The sequence below is a fragment of the Cydia amplana genome, chromosome 20 (genome assembly GCF_948474715.1).
Source record: "Cydia amplana chromosome 20, ilCydAmpl1.1, whole genome shotgun sequence".
In the NCBI taxonomy this organism is placed as follows: domain Eukaryota; kingdom Metazoa; phylum Arthropoda; class Insecta; order Lepidoptera; family Tortricidae; genus Cydia; species Cydia amplana.
The window spans coordinates 4,980,495-5,002,662 of record NC_086088.1 but is presented as its reverse complement, the minus strand read 5'-3'; the positions used below and the strand labels follow the sequence as shown (position 1 = coordinate 5,002,662).

General features: G+C 41.2%; 2 protein-coding genes across 2 annotated transcripts; one reads left to right on the top strand and one right to left on the bottom strand.

Moving 5' to 3' along the window:
* Positions 1–2,147: 2,147 nt before the first annotated feature.
* Positions 2,148–11,318, top strand: LOC134657428 (clarin-3-like). The gene is made up of 7 exons (XM_063512975.1): positions 2,148–2,327; positions 2,955–3,072; positions 3,680–3,750; positions 4,797–4,872; positions 6,111–6,257; positions 8,256–8,415; positions 11,180–11,318. Exons 1-7 carry the CDS (start codon positions 2,232–2,234, stop codon positions 11,316–11,318), a joined length of 807 nt encoding a protein of 268 aa, XP_063369045.1. The 5' UTR covers positions 2,148–2,231.
* A 518-nt stretch (positions 11,319–11,836) lies between these two features.
* On the bottom strand, positions 11,837–22,144 carry LOC134657715 (cytochrome P450 4C1-like). Its single transcript, XM_063513277.1, has 10 exons — positions 22,129–22,144; positions 21,385–21,474; positions 19,666–19,776; positions 19,000–19,185; positions 18,008–18,204; positions 17,317–17,371; positions 15,924–16,113; positions 14,183–14,331; positions 13,191–13,370; positions 11,837–12,024 (listed from the first exon to the last, which is right to left on the bottom strand). The coding sequence occupies exons 1-10, from the start codon at positions 22,142–22,144 to the stop codon at positions 11,870–11,872; spliced, it is 1,329 nt and encodes a 442-aa protein (XP_063369347.1). The 3' UTR covers positions 11,837–11,869.
* Positions 22,145–22,168: the final 24 nt, after the last annotated feature.

The window sequence follows — 22,168 nt, the reverse complement described above, 5'->3', positions numbered from 1 at the left end:
GAAACGTCGGGGTAACATAAAATTATAAATATTTAAAAACTGAATGTGAAAAATACATTTTATTTTCTAAGAATGCCAATTTCTACTGTACATCGTGATAGTACAAAATGTAACTGAGTTAAGTAAACGGAGTGCAGGTTATTAACCTTTTGAACGCCACAGACGGCAATTGACGTCAACGCAAAATCGTGACAACGACGCCAAAGACGGCATTTGCCGTCGATCGTTTTTTGATGAAAATCTACTGAAAAACACCCCACTTTTAGGTTGGCATTATTTATTCACAAAACTAAATTTTACCCCCGTGGCGTCAGTGGCACGGCAAATGGATGCGCCGTTTGGCGTTCAAAAGGTTAAATGGAAAGTAACTAAAAATAAACGTTAGATCAGTCTAAACGTCGTTTTAGTGAAATATATTATTTACATAATTTTAACTAGAGTAACGGCTTCCAAAGCGATACAGATATAGTTATATGTAATACATTTTTAAGCAATCCACTTTTTTACTTTTTCGCTAAATGTCCTAGAATTCGTAAAATATTCGATAAAAAGAGCGAAGGAACATGGGGTAAAGTAATCGTCAATTCAAGCAATACACTCATAAATATGCAATAATTGTGACGTTATCTATGAAAAGGGACCTTATTGTCGATGGGGCTTACGCCATAATTAACGATGCTCCGATATAAATAAAAGGCCACGCGACGCCGTGCGGCGTAAGCGCCATCGACAGTAAGGTTCCTTTTCATAGATAATTCGCCAATTTTGTATGCTTATAGTGACAAACATAAGATATATAAATAGCTGTGTATGTCGTATTTCCTCTTAACGGTCTCTCTTCCTCAGGCAATGTGTGTACATTTGAAAAAGGATAGTATTTTCATAAAGTAACAATTTGGTTTATTAATTTGACTAATCGAAACATAGATGGCGCTAGTTAATCTTAGTGTAAGCGATAAGGGGGAATAACAACTAACTCCAATCTCACCAGCTATGCTTATATGTAAAATAGACTTACATGTAGTGGAAATAAGTTGCAAACTCGAACGAAGAGATGCGAAATGGGAGTTTTTTTTAAATTACTTTGACAATTCCTTTTTAGAGACAAGCACTGTAGTATTAGCCTTAACGTTGTATAATTTGTATATTTTATAGGAAATAATTAAGTATGAAATTATATTGTTTATCACCGCTTCAGCGAGAAGTAAAATATAATGAGATTTACTAGAAATGCTCCTATTTTATTTCTCTCCTGATATTATTAAAGTCAAACGTTGCCAATGACGCCTATCCTCGTGCCGCCCACCATACAAAATTATAGCCAAAGAAGTTAGTATCTTATTGTATTTTCAATTAGGTAGAATTTCATTTGTTAGAAAATTTTACGAGACAAATGAAATGCTACCTACTTTGTTTTAATTAAGGTAGACATTCCATTGAAACCGAGTATGCATCCTAATGTACATTGGGCGCCACGAGGCTATAGATTTTCCTATACTCTTAAAACACCTAATTGATCATTTGTGAACCTTAAGTCTACGTAATAAGGGTTACAAATTGTCAATAAATAGTGTGGATGATCGTAGGTACTAAGTATTTTCACTGCATTGCAGATAACATTTCCTACTTACGACTTACTTAGCAGCTTGTTTTATGTAGTGACGTATTGTTTTATGATTCTACATATGTGCCTTAATCACGGCTATTCGAATAAAAAGTACATATTTCCTAACCGATATATCAGTATCTATGAAGATTAATGCAAGAGTAGATACGCTGCACACAACTTTGGGAACAAATCAAATTATTTTATTAAATATTTTGATTTGTGTTTTTTTTAGTGTGTCCCATATATGACAACTATTTCAGTTTATAGTAGATACCGGCCGACTTTAACGCTACGTAACAAATCGTAGTGTACGTTTCACTAAGTAGGTAATTCACTTAGTAGTTAGTATGACTGTCACCTGTTGTTACTTCTCGATAGCCGCAAAAATATGTGACACGCTCTTATGGCACTACAAATAAGATCGTGGCAGATATTATTGCGGTGCAGGTGACCGTACTATTTGGAGATGCGCATTTATCAAGATATGTTTTTTCCTAATATTTGTTCAGTCGTAGAATTCATCGTGTATCGACGTATCTATAATAACATACATCAATCGAATTATCAATAGATATAATTCCCATTATTAGTCATTATCTTGAGATAAGTGTCAGTTGGCAATATGGCGGTGACACGGCGCGGGTACATTTTCGGAGCGTTTCTGTCCGGCGTGTTGAGTGTGCTGGTGATTATTGTAGCCGTGTCGAGTGATAGTTGGGTAAGTCTTTTTTAACTTGCATGCAATTAGCAGCCTACCAACTATTGGCACCTTCAACCTTTTTTATGGACACAAGGGAGGGCTTTTTGCGCAAATAGATGTCAATGTCAGGGTTGCACTGAAAAGTACTGGTACTGAATGGTACTGACATTAAAGTAGTCTATACCTACTCTTAATTAAATTGTTAAGGGCGATGCAGCTTAGGAGTACCTACTAAATAATCGTAACATTCAGTTTTTATCATGGTAATATTGGAGGCTGTTGCCTCTTGGTGCGTCCTATGACACTGGCACGGACAGCATTCCCTCGGCCTCTACCATTGACGTATATCTCAGGACGGGCCTTAAACGGGCACTATAAATGGTACTAGTTCAGCGGTGTCATTCACGAATTCGAGCCAATCGTGCAGTAACGCAACTAGTTGCGACCAATCGCGCGCGTGATGCGAACTCATCAACCAATCGCGTTGTAGCGGCGTCACACCGCTGTACTGGCCCCATTCATGCCCCATTCTTATTGAACGTAAGGCCAGTCCTGAGATATACGTCAATGACCTCTACGTGTTGGCATTGGCTTCACGTTTTTCTCCGAAAAAATGTTTTTTTTTTCATTCACTGTACAACTCAGGTAGTGTCAACCGCGTCAGCAGAGCTAGATGTAGCGGAGAGCGACATCCACTATGGGCTGTTCAGAGGAGAGCTGGTGCTTCGGAGTCTGGGGACACCCACTTTCAATACGCTGTTTAGTAAGTTAATTCTGACATTTAATTTCGGTGGCTAATAATTATAATAATTAGACGGTACCGTGGGAATCTGTCGAATCCTACACCATGCAGTACAGGTTGACGCGCCAAAAAACCGCTGTGTCCCCAAATTGAGACTTGAAAAGTTTTATGAATAAGAGTCTAATATTATAATTACTTTAACTATGAACCTACCTATGTGTTCTGTAAAGTGTTAAGTATGATTTAAGGTTAGTTTTATTTTTATGGTCTTCTATTCTAAGTGTAGGTACCTATAATTACTAATACCTAAAGATAAAGCTACCAATAGCCGCGTAAGGCCCCTAATCATAAATATATTAGGAGGCTACATGACCAATTTTCACCCATGGTATCAGTCGATCGGGCCCGTTTCCAGGATCAAATGTCTATACGGGACCCACTGCATCATACATAGGTACTCGTAGAGTTTGTTTTGTATGTACCTAATTATGTATTGTATAGTGCTAAAGTTAAAATTTGTCTGAAGAGGATGACGTCATCGGGACCCAGGAGTATAGGTACCTAATGTGGAAGGTTAGGTAGGTAATTAGAACTTTCATGCAAGTAATCCAGCCATAAATATTTCCAGTGACATGTCTGGCTGAGGAGAACGCGTGTGCTGTCAGCTGCAAGACTGAGAGGACAGCCAGGGTTGAAGATGTGAGTTCTAATTTAAAATTAACCCTTTAACCGACAGAGACATCAACTGATGCACGCGGCTATACCTAGCCAACCAACCTTCCAACCTTTAACTCATCAACCTTCAACCAACCTCTTCCTTCAACCTTTTCTTTATGTAATAGTCAGCAAACGAGCAGACGAGCCGCCTGATGGGAAGCGGTCATCGTCGTCCATGGACATAAGCAACATCACAGGAGCCACTTAAGCGTTGCCGACCCTTGAGAACCCTAAATACCCGCTTCTTGAAGAGTCCCATGTCGTAGCGCAAAAGAAATAGCTCAGGAGGCAAGTCATTCCACATTCTGCACGTTCTGGGAAGAAACGAGCGAGTTGCCCGCTTATTCTTGGTGTGCCATGTATCTAAGAAGTGGGGATGACCTTCGCTCCTTTGGCGGGAGGTGCGGTGATAAAAACGAGACGATGGCACCAAATCAAATCCTCAAATCCTCCTTCGTTTCTTATCAACCTTTGTGCATTGTCACATTTCTATGAAATTATGACGTATAAATAATATGTCTGCAAATGACTGCGTATGCTATCAAAATCGTTGCAGACTTTTCTTGGTCTGGTCGCGCTCTCATATTCAATTATTTACCTTAGTACTTACTTAGTTACCAAGAGAGAGTCGTCATACTTTTCCACCTTATAGAATAATGGTTGGCGTTAAAAACTCATAATTTTATTTCCGGTAAAAAAGAATTATTATTTCAAATTTTATATTAAATGAAAAAATGGAAAAAGTTACGCTTCTGGCAGGAAGAACCCGCATCCTCCGCAATGCGTGCAATGCCATTGTGTGCGTGCAATGGCGTGTATGCATAAAGGAAGGGATGGAAAGATTTGCGATGTCCTGGTAGGCTTCCGTAGCCTAATTGGTTAAGAGCAACGCACGGATTGCGGAGGATGCGGGTTCAAGTCCTGCCGGAAGCGTAACTTTTTCCATTTTTTCCTTTAATATAAAATTTGGAATATCGCTCGCAGACGAAACTGCTTGTTAAAAAATTGAATTATTATTTGTTTTTCAGGTTCGTGCCTTAGCCCAGGGAAATGCCCCTAGCCTCGCGTGTGGCTCCATTACGACCGTGGAAGTACTCGACCCACGTAAGTTATTTCTTACTTACTTCGCTGGCTCAGTGACCCAAAAATGATCTTAGGCTCTGACAGAATAGGGAATATTACGCGAAAGTCTGCGCAGGGGGCGCCACTCCCACAACAAGTCAATCTAAGGGTCTACCGCAAACGAGAGAGTCGACATTTTGTTACCTAACCTCTCTATCACTCTTGCATATTCGAGCGATAAAGAGGCAGATAGCCGAGTTTCGAATTCGCGTTTCCCGGTAGACCCTTTGTAAACAAACCGCCTTGATATATCAATGTCATATTTGGCTTGGCTTCTGCATGCTGATCGATGCTTTGATTCGGTTTTTGAAATGGCACTATATAAATGGGTCTCTATTGTTTCCCAAATAGTTTTAAGCCATAATGTATTGTTTGCCCGCATTTTCGTTAGTCAATTCATTCAGCATTTGCTTCAGAAACGCGTCACTTTTCAGGATTGCCATAAAACAAACCTAACCTAACCTATCTATAGGATAACCAAACGAAAATGTTAACGGTTTCAGTTTTATGACTAATGATAATATGACAAACAATGGGTCAAACAGATTACTGTGTTATCGTCTTTCCTGTAGACATACACAAGAGTTAAGGGCTATAAAGGTTAATTTTCTTATTTAACCCTTATCCACGTGAAAAGGTCCTCCTTTTATTTAGAGAACTATGATAAAATCATTACTTACATGCCCACAAGCTGTTAACTATTGCCCACAGGAGAGAAAACTAGTGCGTTCGCGCGAACTGTAAATTTTTCTCTCCTGTGGGCAATAGTTAACAGCTTGTAGGCATGTAAGTAATGATTTTATCATAGTTCTCTAAATAAAAGGAGGACCTTTTCACGTGGATAAGGGTTAAATAAGAAAATTAACCTTTATAGCCCTTAACTCTTGTGTATGTCTACAGCAGCGGTTCACAATCTTTTTTTTTTTGACGGAACCCTTTTGGAAAGCGAAATACTTGATGGAACCCTACAATAAAACAATAGTTTTTAGAAGTGTATTTTTTTATTAATAAGCATAATAATTATGCTTATTTTATTATTCTAAATTCTTGCGGAACCCCTGCAGGGGTGTCGCGGAACCCTAGGGTTCCGCGGAACACTTTGAGAATGGCTGGTCTACAGGAAAGACGATAACACAGTAATCTGTTTGACCCCAATACTTTATGGCTTAAAACTTTATGGGAAACAACGGGATCCCTGTATAAATATTTCCCACTCACAGCCAGCGAGCCAGCAGTGATCTCGTTCGGTTTCTACATCAGCCTCCTGTTGATCCTGTTCCTTCAGCTTCTGTTCGCGGTGATAGCGGCCGGGCTGGCCATCATCAACTCAACCAAGAACCCGACGGAACCCATGTTCGGGTTGCCCGGTAAGTTTTAGTATTTTGCTTGTGGGTGAATCAACTTTTTCTTGTCACTCGTTGCCATGGTTACGTTCTCCTGGGTCACTCTATAAAACCTCATTTTTAGGGTTCCGTAGCCAAATGGCAAAAAACGGAACCCTTATAGATTCGTCATGTCTGTCTGTCTGTCTGTCTGTCTGTCTGTCCGTCTGTCCGTCTGTCTGTCCGTCCGTATGTCACAGCCACTTTTCTCCGAAAGTATAAGGACTATACTGTTGAAACTTGGTAAGTAGATGTATTCTGTGAACCGCATTAAGATTTTCACACAAAAATAGAAAAAAAACAATAAATTTTTGGGGTTCCCCATACTTCGAACTGAAACTCAAAAATTTTTTTTTCATCAAACCCATACGTGTGGGGTATCTATGGATAGGTCTTCAAAAATGATATTGAGGTTTCTAATATCATTTTTTTCTAAACTGAATAGTTTGCGCGAGAGACACTTCCAAAGTGGTAAAATGTGTGTCCCCCCCCCCCCCCTGTAACTTCTAAAATAAGAGAATGATAAAACTAAAAAAAATATATGATGTACATTACCATGTAAACTTCCACCGAAAATTGGTTTGAACGAGATCTAGTAAATAGTTTTTTTTTATACGTCATTAATCGCCTAAATACGGAACCCTTCATGGGCGAGTCCGACTCGCACTTGGCCGCTTTTTTATTAGGCATTTAAATTCACCAAACACGCTTTTTTGTGATACTTATAAACCCTTTCCATTGAGGGTCGTCTACCAAGCGTGTCAGAAGAAGGTGGTGTACAATGTCTTCTAACAAACTATGCTACTATTGTCTCTTGACTGACCGGACAGAATAACAACAAGAAATAGTTGATCACACACAAAATATACATATTTTTGACTCTGATCGGATCGGGGAAACCCTAAAGAAAGGCCAGGTCAAGAGCACCCTAAACCGGCGAGCGTGTATGAGGAATGTTATGAAAGTAATGGAAGCGAAAGAGATATGTCAGGATCGTAGCAAATGGAAATCCGTGGTCTCTGCCTACCCCTCCGGGAAATAAGTAGGCGTGATTATATGTATGTATTTTTGACATTAGCGTTTTCTACTGTAAGCACATCGAATTTCATACATTGACCTGGGGCCCGTTTCTGGAAAGCTTGTAATACAAGCGGATGTCACTTTTTGACAGTTTTTGTTAGAAAGGGACTTCCACTTGTAATACAAGTTAGAGTCAGACCAAGAAAAGTCTGCAGCGGATTTGATAGCCCACGCAGTGCAAGTGTTATTTTCACGTCATAATTTAATAGAAGTTTGACGTTTAAAATAACACTGGCACTGCGAGGGCTGTCAAACCAGCTGCAGACTTTTCTTGGTCTGACTCTACAAGCTTTTGAGAAACGGGCCCCTGCCTGTAACACGCGTAATTTCCCTACATTTTCCTAATCAGAACACGATACCGAATTTTCCTCCTGTATTCTTTGAATACCGTTAACTCGGGTTACTTTGACCCAATGGAGGGTATCTTTGACCCAAATGAAAACCTCATTTAAAAGAGTCTAATAAAAACATAAATACGTCAAGGCTAAAACCAACCTCATGGCATATTTCCATAATTATAGTGCAATAATGTAACCTGGGCTATTCGCTAGGTGCACGACTGGTGCTGCCCTCATTTTGGCAGACTTTCTACGTTAAATCTTATGGAGTAAAATTAGTTCAAGCGGCTGCCGCTAGTACTAATGGCAGACATTCCATAAGATTACCTGTGTTTGTGACGATCAGCGCCACTTCCCTCTCCACCGACTTCGCACCTTGCCAATAACCGCGAAAATCGAAGTTGGCAAATTGCGGGCATTTTTCTCTGTCACTCTAATTACGCCTTCTAATGGAGTAAAAGAGAAAGATCCCCACAATTTGCGAATTTCGGTTTTCACGGTAGGCCCCCTGGACCGAGTAAATCCCAATGGCCAAAGTTACCCGACATTACGGTTTTTTTTCCAGGCTGTCTTTGGAGCAACGTGGTGGCATCAGTGCTAGGTTTCACATCGTTGCTGATGTTCGGTGTCTATTGGGCCGCCTCGGGTCTTAAGAGCCATCTGGCCCTTTCCTACATAGCGGGAGGCGGGTACGAGTTCACGGCGGGCCTGGGATATTCTTTCTGGTAATTATATATTACTAGCTTTTGCCCGTAACTTCGTCTGCGTGCAGTTAGTAATTTGGGTAGCTTATTAGGGTTCCGTACCCAAAGGGTAAAAACGGGACCCTATTACTAAGACTCCGCTGTCCGTCCGTCCGTCCGTCCGTCCGTCTGTCACCAGGCTGTATCTCATGAACCGTTGAAATAGACAGTTGAAATTTTCACAGATAATGTATTTCTGTTGCCGCTATAACAACAAATACTAAAAACAGAATAAAATTAAGATTTAAGTGGGGCTCCCATACAACAAACATGATTTTTGACCGAAGTTAAGCAACGTCGGGCGGGGTCAGTACTTGGATGGGTGACCGTTTTTTTGCTTGTTTATTTTTTGCTTGTTTTGCTCTATTTTTTGTTGATGGTGCAGAACCGTCCGTGCGCGAGTCCGACTCGCACTTGGCCGGTTTTTTAGGGTTCCGTACCCAAAGGGTAAAAACGGGACCCTATTACTAAGACTCCGCTGTCCGTCCGTCCGTCCGTCTGTCACCAGGCTGTATCTCACGAACCGTGATAGCTAGACAGTTGAAATTTTCACAGATGATGTATTTCTGTTGCCGCTATAACAACAAATACTAAAAACAGAATAAAATAAAGATTTAAGTGGGGCTCCCATACAACAAACGTGATTTTTGACCGAAGTTAAGCAACGTCGGGCGGGGTCAGTACTTGGATGGGTGACCGTTTTTTTGCTTGTTTTGCTCTATTTTTTGTTGATGGTGCGGAACCCTCCGTGCGCGAGTCCGACTCGCACTTGGCCGGTTTTTTTTATCCAATCTGCTTTTTATCGATTCCCCGTACAAACTTCCACCCCCCTTTTCACCCCCTTAAAGAATGACTTCTGGGATAAAAACTACCCTATGTCCTTCCCCGGGACTCAAACTATCTCTATACCAAATTTCAACTAAATCGGTTCAGCGGTTTAAGCGTGAAGAGGTAACAGACAGACAGAATATTACATATGGATTTTTGTGGTTTTATTTTAATTGCGCCACTTGTATCCCACTAACCCAGTGTTAACCCGTAAACCGTTAACACAGCGTCAAATTGTACTGGTAACCTTGGTAACTCCAGGTTTATCAGCCAGAGACTGCGGTTAAAAATTATTGGAGGGTTTGGGGTAGGGGTTCATTTCGCTTCCTTTATATTCGTGCGTAATAAAGTCTACGTATCTTTACCTATCGATCATTACAAATGTAGTGAACAATTCTTTGCCATCGTAGTTTCTCGGAAACGTATTTGTCATCCTATTTCAGTCAACCTCAGTACTATTTGTACTGAGACTGACTGAAATATCATAACACGTTCGTGCGTTTCCGATGGTGAAGGATTATCCACGTCATTGTATCATAGATAAATATAGTAAGACAAGAGTGCTCACTCCATACATCAGTACTGATAGTTCCTCTACTCGATGCTAGATGTAGACACTGAAATTAATAGTTTTTTGGTACCAAAACTGATGTATGGAGTGAGCAATCTATGTATTTTTTTCTTTATGTCTGTATTGAGCATTAATTAACTACGTGAAATCATGTACCTATTAGGACACCTAGGTAATTTATACTCGTACAGTCACCTGCGATGTTATGGCTCTACAAATAAGATCGTGTCAGACATTTTTGCGGCCTTCCTTGTGTAAAATATTATTGCAGGTGTACTAACAAACAGGATTAAAATGTTTGTTTACAGTACATATGGTGCTACTTTCCCGCACTAGTGCGTAAATAAGCACTTTTCGTTGCTATGTCAAATATTTAAAGGGGCATATGTACTGTAAAACGTACGATACACGTGCGAATAGGTAATTCGCAACTCGTGTCGATTTAAAACACTCCTTTCGGTCGTGTTTTAATTTGTGGCGTTGCACCGTCTCATTAGCCTTCTAATGTTAATGTTGGCTGCATTGAACTACAAATGTAAATATTGGCTGCATTGATCCGCTCCAAACTCCAGCACCATTCGCTCTAGCTCTCTTTTCGGCTCTGCCTGCGATATAGAATAGAATTATACTACGCCCCTGTACCTGTACGTGTACGCTAAGAAACTACCATGTAAGTTTTAATAACAAAACTTCCGTGAGACAAGGACATAGTAAATATATTAAAAACGGGTCACTCACGTATTTTAAGTCGAAAAACGCTCGACATGTTTCACTTCGTTCCGAGAAGATTTTAATATATTTACCATGTAAGTTATGTGTCATAAACCCCTCGCACACGCAATATATAGTATTCTCCAACTAGAGTCTTATTCCAATAAACACCACCTGCTAGGACCCCGCAACCCAAAAATTTATCGCCACTCGTTTCGAATTTCCTCTTTTCCGCACTTGTATCGTAAATAACTATTGTTGGGTTCAGTGATAACATCATCTTCCTCGCGTTGTCCCGGCATTTTGCCACGGCTCATGGGAGCCTGGGGTCCGCTTGGCAACTAATCCCAGTAATTGGCGTGGGCACTAGTTTTACGAAAGCGACTACCATCTGACCTTCCAACCCAGAGGGTAAACTAGGCCCGTATTGGGATTAGTCCGGTTTCCTCACGATGTTTTCCTTCACCGAAAAGCGACTGGTAAACATCAAATGATATTTCGTACATAAGTTCCGAAAAACTCATTGGTACGAGCCGGGGTTCGAACCCGCGACCTCCGGATTGCAAGTCGCACGCTCTTACCGCTAGGCCACCAGCGCTTCACACAGTGATAACATGAAAATGTTGTGTTTTGCAGGCTACTTCTAATAGCCCTGCTGTGTTCCGTGGCCAACGTGTGTCTCATCGAGCTCCGTAGGTACCTGCTCGAGCGAGACCCTCCCCCGCCCGTCATCAAAGTCGAGAACCATTCCGATGGAACCATATTTTTGTACTAATATATGCTGTAAAAGTCTACATATACCTATGTGAAATATGTTATAAGTTATTTAAGATAAAATAATAATACGCCTTTGTACATAACATTCTTATTTTTGTTTTGTTTTTGTCCGTTTTATGTAAACCTGTTTATGTGCAATAAAGTGACATACATACATACATAACATACATAATTTTAATAATATTTATTTTTTATTTTTATCCATCTACCTGTCTCTGTGATTGTAGACGACTTATGTAACCGAAAAAAAAACTTAAAAATTACAAGGTATCTGTATTTATAAATGTAAATTAATGAAGATCTGACCACCTTAACAATAGAAGCGGTACAATACTTAAAAACTGTAAATCTCTGAAGTAGAGTAACACAAAAAGCCATACGAAAAAAAAAAAAAGTAAATTAATGTAAAATTACAAGGTATCGGCTGCTGTATTTATAAATGTACATTAATGTTTATAATGACGTAAAAAACGCGAACGCACGAATTCTGAAAAGCTACCCCTAAACATGAACACGAGAAAGACAGAAGAGGATAGTGGTATCCCTTTCTTACTCTCTCAATTCCAAAGATATTTCGTGTCCGGCCGCGTATTCGAGCAACACGGCGAACTTTAGTTCCACTTTACTGTAGTCGGCCGTAATCCGGTACTTTCGTATCAGGTGCGCTAGTGCGGTCTTCAGTGACATCAGTGCGTACGGCTTTCCTGAAAATAAATAGTAGTTTGTGTTACAAGGGATCAAAATGATATATTTCCGTCAAGGGCGTACATTGAATCCTGAATGAAGCGACGGATTCTACAATAGAATCCCGAACGTAGTGAGCGAGTATAATTCTGAGCGTAATGAGGGATTCAAGTGTTAAGACCATACCATAGAGAAAAAAATAGATAGATTGCTCACTCCATACATCAGTTTCAGTACCAAAAAGACTATTAGCATCGTCTTGGCATAGAGAAATATCAGTAAGACAAGAGTGCTCACTCCATACATCAGTTCAGACTATTAATTTCAGTGTCTACATCTAGCATCGAGTAGCGGAACTATCAGTACTGCTACTTGACAATAGATGTAGCACCGACCGGAAAGTCTTATCTCAACAGCATAAGACTTTTCCGGTCGGTGTTACATCTATTGTCAAGTAGCAGTAATGAAAGTAAATAATTTTGATACCGTGTGACACATACTGTTTTTCACATCAACTATGAGGAAAATAAATAAATCTTAGTTTTGACACAATCTGATGCTTAAACAGCTTATTTAATCTAAAAAATGTAAAAATAGTGTGCTAGAACAGAAAAGTGTTACTTTGATCCCTCCTAGCAGGGAGGAAAAGTGCCACTTTGATCCCTACTAGCAGGGAATAAAAAGCTCTTTTCCGAATAGAGGTGTGAAATAGTTATTTGTACAACAAGAGATCAAAGTTTGATATTTCTTCGAGTGCTTATTTTGAGTCCCGTGCAAGCGAAAGATTCTATACTACGCTCTCTATTCTATACTCGCTACGCTCGTGAATCTAATTTAGAATCTTGAGCGTAGCAAGGGACTCAAAAGCGCACGAATGAAAATAACTTTGATCTCGTGTAGTTCACAAAACTTTTCACCTCAGCAGTGAGAACATATTAGAGATCATCTTACCTCTGTTCACTCATGTTTTCTTAAGATATACCAACAATTAAGTTTTCACCACAGCAGCTCGAACAAGGGTACTTTGCAAAGTTGCATTTTGCTCATTTTGTCTCACTCAGTGAGCAAAATGCGATTTTTCTCACTGTTTTAATAATAATTCAGCCTAAACAGGGGCCGTGCATTTTCTATCAACAGAGACGGAGTAGCTTTTTAAATCTCCTTATCATCAGCATATTTTACTGACCTATGCAGTTCCTCCTGCCAAGGCTGAATCCGCAGAAGGCGCCAGGGCTCTGGGGCAGTGTTGAGGGGTCCAGCCACCTCTCCGGCCTGAATTCAAGGCGGTCCGGACCCCAGATCGGGAGCCGGTGGATACCCCAGAACGTCACGCCGCACTCACTGCCAGCTGGGATGGTGTAGTTTTCTGAAATGTTTTTTTTTATTACCGTACAAACTGAAGTGATTTTAGCGTAGAATCCAAAATTTGTTTATTACTTTAGAAGACAGAGTACATTGAATAAGGATGACGTTCCGCTCCCATACAAGTTTGGCCCAACACTCGCTAAACATGGGTGGTATATTGTTAGGCTCCAGACATGAAATGAAAGTCCCGATAGTTATTAGAAATTCACGGACACTTCACAGAACATTATAAAAGCGGAATTTCTCTACGATTTTGAGGTTAGGAATTCTGCCTTGTATCGGGCCATGTTAAATATTATTATGCCTTATTACAAGGAAATAAGGTGCCGTAAATAGTGTAAACATGTCGATGATATTTTGCTGCCATACTTTTTTGTTTGGCTCTGGACGTCCATTTATGAAATGTCATTGATTCTATGTAATGGCGTGAGATGTGTTGATTTGGTTTAATTACTCTTTAACTTATATTCTTTACTAAGAAGTGTCCGTTGGAATCTAATATATGTATGAGATTGTAAGGAATATGATTAAATTTATCGTATATATAGCATACTTATCGAATCGTAGGCTAAATTCGGCATGATCCTTTACGGTTTAGTTAGTGTAAGGCCTGAGTGGACGCTCGAGTTGGGCGTGCAGCGGGGCGGGGCGTGCGGCGTGCATGTTAAACAAATGCAAGCGCATAGGAGCGGCCTTAGTGCACGCTGCTCACATCATGTTGTCATGGTTACCAGTACAATTTGACACTGGGTTGACGGTTTAACCTCTTAACCCCGGGTTAGTGGCGCAAGTGGGTTTAAATAAACTTCTTACTTAGTTTAACTTCCTTCTCGACCTGCCGGGCGATTAACGGAGCGACGGGGCTGAGCCGGAGCACCTCCTTGATAACCGCCTCCATGTATACCAGCCTCGGCATGTCTTCCTTGCCCAAATCCACGCTGGAGCCAAGGACTGACATTATCCTGAAAAAGAAAAGACTGCTATAGCCGCCTGAGGGGTCTCTAATGTTTCCCTATAATAGTTTTAAGTCTTACTGAATACAGCCGCCCGTCCCAGTTTGCCCGCATTTTCGTTAGTCATAATTCATTTGGTTCAGAATCGCGTCACTTTTCAGGATCAATTGGCATAAATCAAATCTAACCTAACCTACCTATAGGATAACCCAGCGAAAATCCTGAAAAGTTAACGGTTTCAGTTTTATGACTAATGATAATATGACAAACAATACATTATGACTTAAAACTTTATGGGAAACAACGGGACCCCCCTTCTGAGTCCCCCTTGTCATTATGGCAGTTTTGAATTTGGAACCTTCTTGTATTCCATTTTAATTCAAAACTCGATTTGGATTAATCCCTTTTGGCCTCAGGGACTCAGGAGGACAGTTATTGGCCCCTCCATAATAATTGGCACAAACAGAAAGAAATTAAGGCAACAGAAGTTTTGAAGTGAGAACTTCTTTAGCGGCGCTGTGCACTTTTTGTGATGGGGAAAAATGTTAAACTCGCGACAGGTCACGTGACCGTAAGATTCGTAAGACGTAAGATCACGTGTCCGACGTGACCTGATCGAAAAACTGTTACAATGTCATTGAGTTTGCACTTGAGTTTTTATTGGTCTGAAATGGGTTCTGATTCCGGCTGGTACAGTCGACGTCAAAGAGATCTTTACGACTAACGTTACAAAAAATTATTTACACGACTTTATTGTCATAGCATTTAGGTCGTGTAAACATTTTTTTGTTACTTTGGCTGTAAATTTCTCTTTGACGTCGACTGTACCAATATCTGAAATATTAGATATTTTTACCACTTAGGTAATTTTTTGCTTAAGGATACCATCAAGAAGAAACCAGATTAATCTGAAAATCTGAATAGTCTTCCTTTTGGATTCAAAGGACAGCGGATATATGGCTGACGCTTTTCATCATCTTCCGCGCGTTGTCCCGGCATTTTGCCACGGCTCATGGGAGCCTGGGGTCCGCTTGGCAACTAATCCCAGGAATTGGCGTGGGCACTAGTTTTTACGAAAGCGACTGCCATATGACTTTCCAACCCAGAGGGTAAACTAGGCCCTTATTGGGATTAGTCCGGTTTCCTCACGATGTTTTCCTTCACCGAAAAGCGACTGGTAAATATCAAATGATATTTCGTACATAAGTTCCGAAAAACTCACTCACTCACTCATGGCTGACGCTTTTATTAAGTAGGTACAATTAGCTGTAGATACCATGAGTGGACACTTCACGTTGCGTTTACGTTTATCAGCGACTGCGTAAACTTGATTGCAGTCTATCTCGCTCGCACTGATAATATATAATGGAGTTCACGCAGTCGCTAATGTAAATGTTAAACGCGAACTCGTGGTAGCCGTGAATGTCTGTGATCCCCGAACTTCTTTAAGATATAACTGGTAAGATAAACGTGTCATTCTATGGAACTTGCTAACTATGTAAACAAACCGCCATATTAAAATTGTCTCTAAATGTCAATTTACTAGTGACTTGTTTACAAAGTTAGCAAATTCCATAGAATGACACTTTAGAAAGACTTACTCCTGATACATTTTCTCTTGAACCTCCTGATAAGTGCCGACGAGTACCAGAGTGGACAGAAGCGCTCGTGACGAGGTGTCGTACCCAGCTGCGATGAGCGTGTCCAACTCCTCTTGGATCTGGTCGTCGGTGAACGACCCGTCTTCGGTCAGGTCCAGCAGAAGATTGAGGAACGCAATGAAACGGCTTGCTGACAATAAGACGCGTACGAAATGGCTAAGGCACTTGTTTACGCAGCGTACTACGTAGGGGAACAACACGCGAACGCGAAGCGGAGCGATGCGGCGCGGGGTGAATCAATCCTTCGATACCTATAGTGTCTCAAGTGTCCTACGTGGGCGATCTTTGCGAACGCGAACGCCGTGGCACAGAATAACTAAGAGTACTACCGTACAGAAAATTCACTCCTTCACAAAAGTCAGGTTTAGGTATAAAAATACACCTATATCGCCGCCTGCAAGCAAAATTGAAACTTATAACCGCGCACGAACCGTGAATCTCCTTTGCGCGCCTCAGTTTTATGACCGAGCTGTGAGTGTCGGCACGGGGTTATCACTTGACAAGTTTTTATACCTATACCCACTGATTTATTGTTTTTAAGATAAATATGTAGGAATTACAAACGTTGATTATGTAAACATACATTTTTTATCCGGAGATAGCATGTCTGATTCTCGCGGAAGTAAGTTTCGAAGCCATTGTGTATTTTCAATTTTGCGCGAGCGCCACGTGACACGACTATCGTGCGCGCCGAGCGGCAGCCCACTGCTATAGCCTGTCGGATGGGCGCGCCGGCCAAATGTACCTAAACTGTGGAGTGACACCCCCCTGGCCGTGGGTCCACCGCGCCGCTTCGGTTCGCGTTCGCGAGTTGTTCGCTAGTTACTGCTGTTGACGCAGCGTTAGTTAGGACATGTTAAAAGGGTACATGTCCTAAAGAATTACTAACTTAGCAAATCTCTGTAAAACTTTGTCCCCTAATAAACACAAATGACAAAATGCTCTTAAGATTTGACAGAAGGTTATGAATAACGGCAACGGGAGTGTCATAATGATTATTAGATGTTAGGGTTGCTATGTAGAACTAGAACAACTAACTTTACTCTTTAGGGCTCCTAATACCAAATTACCAATCCTGCTTTAGGTCACTTGTCATATAATTATCTCGGACTTTTACGCTTGAAACAGGACTCCCGAATATATCAAAAACGGGACAGGTTTTTTTTTATAAAAAGTTAACTTCATTGCAAAAAAGTTGTAAAAGTCTATATTGTAGAGGCAAGGCAAGTTAAGGAAAGAAGTAAAAGCTTGTGAGCCTAGGTAATCTATACAATTAAATTTTACATATAGGTAGTTACTTTAAATCATTATTTGGTGAACGTTTTTTACTTACATGTTGTATTGGCATGCCTAGCTTGCAGTCTTTCAGATCTTCGCTTGTTTAGCATCTAAAACAAGTGAACTAAATTAACAGAAATTGATCATCAATACCCAATTTAACGAAATGACTACACGACACCTGCTTAAACGTTGCGATTAACGATTGTTGTTCTTCAGCTTTCATTGGATGCCACTGGCGTCCAATTAGATGGCTAATTTAACGAAATGGCTGCCACAGTTACATATAGAGGGAGTTACTTTTCCAGTTGCTGGCAGTAGTCATAAACCCAAACCCAATTTGCTACCACCATTACTCAATCAATCAATTGGCCTTTGCGCCTATTGCAGACGATTTATGGTGCAAATCGGAGAGACAATGACCTCTCCAGACTTAACACCGCCTGGGACGGAATTAAGGAAACGCAGGGATGCCCAGCACCTGCATTACCCTCTCGGCTTCACTGTCTTAACCCACAGGAAATGCGAGCCAATACGTGTGGAGGCAGGTCGGCTGCAGGAATCTGCCGCTTATTTCAGGTTGGACCCTACTCGTGGCTTACGGTAACTCCATACCGGGATTTAATTTTGGGTGGAGACGGATACCACCTTTACTAGAACCGATAATTTTAAGGCATATTATTTGACACAATATTTTCTTACTTGCATTGTCTTGATAATTATCCCAGGAACTTTAAGCCACTTACCGTTCTGGACATGTTATGGACGCGAATCATAGCTTTGTCCATGATTTTCCGAAGTCCGGAGAAACGGTAGCAGATTTCGGGGTGGAGCCAAAAGCTGGCCAGCCTCTCCGCTATAACGTATAGGCCGTCTTCAATCGCTCCCTTGTACTCTTTGTTTATAACCGACCGGTCGTCCAGGGAGATGCCGATAACGGTTTCTGTAATTGTTATGAAAAAAAAACTTCCACTGGAAACACAAGAAAAATCTTGAATTTTTGACATGACTCGGAAAAAAAACAACGGGTTGCACTCAGGGAGTGCCGGCAGAAGTGAAAACTCAATGACTAGTGCAAAATGCACTATGTATAATTGAGGTTGCCGCCATCTAGCGTTAGCGTTAATTACTTGAAACCCCCTAAGCACATCACTGTTAGTACTCGAGTTATATTAATACCAGTTAGAGCGAAACTCACTAGATCAGCCATTCTCAAAGTGTGTTCCGCGGAACCCTAGGGTTCCGCGACATGCAGGGGTTCCGCAAGAATTTAGAATTATGGTTATTTAATAAAAAAAATACACTTCTAAAAACTATTGTTTTATTGTAGGGTTTCATCAAGTATTTCGCTTTCCAAAAGGATTCCGTCAAAAAAAAGATTGAGAACCGCTGCACTAGATGGCATTTATAAATCAATAAAGAAAAACTCAATGACATTACATGTAACAGTTTTTCGATCAGGTCACGTGTCCGTCTTACGCTGTCTCGAGTTTAACATTTTTTCCCCACCTCAAAAAGTGCACAGCGCCGCTAAAGAGTTTTCACTTCAAAATGGGTGACGTAGTATGGGTATCGGAGGCATTGTCTCTACCGACTAGACTAGTAGGGGCGATAGTTATTATATAACATTAAAGTTGCGATAGGTAACCGAAATAGATTGTGGAACATAGTACGGAAGAAACTGATGTCCTGATAGGTAATGAACCCCTGAAGCTTCGACGCAAGGATGTACACTTACGACAAACAGCTTCTAGGGTCCTCTCTGTAATAAACTCCATAGGAATGAACCCTCCTTTCCCGACTTTCGGTTCCATGTCTTGCGCCAGCAGCGCCGCCTGTCGGTTGAAGACCTCCAGGAACCCATCCAGCACATGCTGGCTGAAGGTCGGGTTCATCAGCTTTCGGTGACGTTTCCATTTCGGCACTAGGAAAAAATTATCTAGATAAATTCCGCTGGTTAAGATTTTAATCGGCGAATAAGAACAAAATGACAACATTTAGATACCTGTGATATGATATTGACATCAATATGTAAGTTTGAATTGGCCACTGTAAGGGAGCGTTCAAGTATTACGTAACGAATTTTAGGGGAGGGGGGGTCTTGTAAAACGTTACGATGCGTTACAGGGTGGGAGGGGGATTTTGAACTATGCGTTACGTAACATTGTTTTTTAACCCTTCAGGTACTTTACGCCACATAATTGTGGCCTTTAGGTAAAAAATGGTCACTTGGTGGTTACGTAACGTTTTACTAGGGGGAGGGGGGTACATAAAAACGTTACGGCGCGTTACATGGGGGGAGGGGGGTCAAAAATGTCCAAGAATTGCGTTACGTAATACGCTCCCTAACAACTAAAGTAAAATTCAATCATGCAATATCCGAGGACATTCTTCAGAATATTACCATTAGAAGTGAGCAACCCGTAGCCAACCCAGCTGGAACCCAGCCTGTAGAAGTAACTTTTTTCCAAACACGAATTCAGAACGGTGAATGCGTCGTCTGGATCGTTAATAGCTGAAATAAAAGTATGGGGTATGGGTACCTATTTAAAACATTGAGCTATTTTTCTCTACCTATAGAGGAGCTACATCAAAAAACAAACGCGACCAAAACGTCCTAAGCGCCGTGAAATTCGTGGCGCCTACGCGTTTAGGTCGCGAGATTCACGCTCCGCTCCCTACTATTTGTAGTCCGCCGTCTACAAGTCATGGCGCCAAGTACTGGTTCTCTGTGCCGGTTCCATACGTAGTAATGGCTTAAAATAGTTATTTTCGATACAAGTGCGAAAAAGAGGAAATTCGAAACGAGTGGCGATAAATTAAAACACGACCGAAGGGAGTGTTTTAAATCGACACGAGTTGCGAATTACCTATTCGCACGTGTATCGAACAACGTTTTACAGTACATATGGCACTTTAATTTAAAGTTTCGACATACGCACGAAAAGTGCTATTTTAAGTGCTATTTTACGCACTAGTGCCGAAAAGTAGCCCCATATGTACTGTAAATGTCATTTTAAGCATATATACCAGGGATGTTGCGAACATCCGCATCCGCATCCGCAACCGCGGAACTTCCGCATTATTTTCAACATCCGCATCCGCATAAATTCGATGCGGAGCTTATGTGGATGCGGATGTCGAACAAGTCGGTACAGGAACGTCTTAGCGGCGGCGTAAGTGCTAGGTAAGGTAATTTCGTCATTACCTATAACGAAATCGTCTAGATCCAGAAAAGTCGACGAAGTTACTGTTTATTAAGTATAAAGCACCTATATTCTTGCTCAAATGCATCCGCAACATCCCTGATATATATACACGTTAAAGTCAACGTAGAGAAGAGCATTTATAAGGGAACCGCCTACAAGCTCTTTCATCGCTTTTAACTCTTTCCGTCACAGAAGTCGGTAGAGCAGGGGCCCGTTTATCAAAAGCTTGTATATAAATTGTAATACAAGTGCCAGTCACTTTCTGACAAAGGCTGTCAAAAGGTGACTTGTATTACAAGTTACAAGCTTTTGAGAAACGGGCCCCAGGAGTGAAGCTCTTCTTTTAAGTATGACTGTGTCTGAGCGACGTACGTATTAGGTATACAAATTAGGGATGTTGCGGAAGCCGATTTTTTGACGGATTTTTAAAGGCTCACATCCGCGGATGCGGATGCGGATGTCAAGATAGTACCATAAAAAACGTCAAATATTACATTTTAGTAACTTTTATTTCAATAAACCGGCCAAGTGCGAGTCGGACTCGCGTTCCAAGGGTTCCGTACATTAAGTCCCACTCACGCTTGACTGCTCATTTCTAATAGGTTTTTTGGTTAATGACTAAATTACCTAGCAGTCTAGCACTTACGCCGATGCTAAGACGTTCCTGTACCGACCTGTTCCACATCCGCATCCGCATTAAATCCGCATTGATTTTATGCGGATGCGGATGTTGAAAATAATGCGGAAGTTCCGCGGTTGCGGATGCGGATGCGGATGCGGATATTCGCAACATCCCTGTTAGGTACACAAATACGAGAATTCTTGCCCTATGACGGTCTTCCTGGCAATAAATTGTATATTCACACATTTCACACACACTCACATTGACCTTAACTAAGTAAGTAATTAAGTACCGAATACGACCCTGGGGCCAGCCCACAGAGTTATGACGCCTCCGGCCTTTTCAGCGGCCTCGCTGACTTTTTTGGCATTCTCCCAGAACCCTGAAAATAAATGTTCATATTAGTTTGTATATACTGTATGTGACTGAACGAAAAGCAATTACTCAAACCCGCTAATGTTTAGTTCATACTGAGCAACTTTTACTATGGGACCAACCACGAAAAGGCGGAAAAAAATTGGACGTTTCATACATTTTGCTGGTCTGATGTTGAAATTTCCTATGGGAGAGTCAGTTTTTTTTTCGCGATTTCGTGGTTGGTCCCATAGTAAAAGTGGCTTAGTATGACCTAAACATTAACGGGTTTGAGTAATTGCTTTTTGTTCAATTACATACTGTACCTATACATTCACTAATGTACCTGTATGTTTTGTCGATCAAACTTTATTTCTATGAAGCTGGAAATGTTAAGTCTAAGTGTAAGGCCTGAGTGGACGCACGAAGCGGAGGCGTGCAGCGTGGCGTCGGGCTCACAAGTAATTTGAGCAGCGTGCACTAAGGCCGCTCCTATACGCTTGCATTTGTTTAACATGCACGCCGCACGCTCCGCCCCGCTGCACGCCAACATGAGCGTCCACTCAGGCCTCACTCTTAGGGCCACGGGCCACCCCACAGTCCCACACTAGCGTCTTTTCAGCGTCAAGGTCTAGTCAGCGCTATAGAAAATGGCGTCGTTACGCAGTTACGCCAAAGTTACGTCGAGCAGCAGCCATGGAGTTGACTAGACGCCAATGTCG

Coding starts and splice junctions, on each gene's coding strand:
- LOC134657428 (XM_063512975.1), top strand. CDS start 2,232: ATGGCGGTGACACGGCGCGGGTACATTTTCGGAGCGTTTCTGTCCGGC. Junction 3,073..3,679: donor CACTTTCAATACGCTGTTTA/GTAAGTTAATTC, acceptor AAATATTTCCAG/TGACATGTCTGGCTGAGGAG. Junction 4,873..6,110: donor CGTGGAAGTACTCGACCCAC/GTAAGTTATTTC, acceptor TCCCACTCACAG/CCAGCGAGCCAGCAGTGATC.
- LOC134657715 (XM_063513277.1), bottom strand. Junction 19,777..21,384: donor TGGCCCCAGGGTCGTATTCG/GTACTTAATTAC, acceptor CTTTTATTTCAG/CTATTAACGATCCAGACGAC. Junction 14,332..15,923: donor CAAGAGAAAATGTATCAGGA/GTAAGTCTTTCT, acceptor TTTCTTTTTCAG/GATAATGTCAGTCCTTGGCT.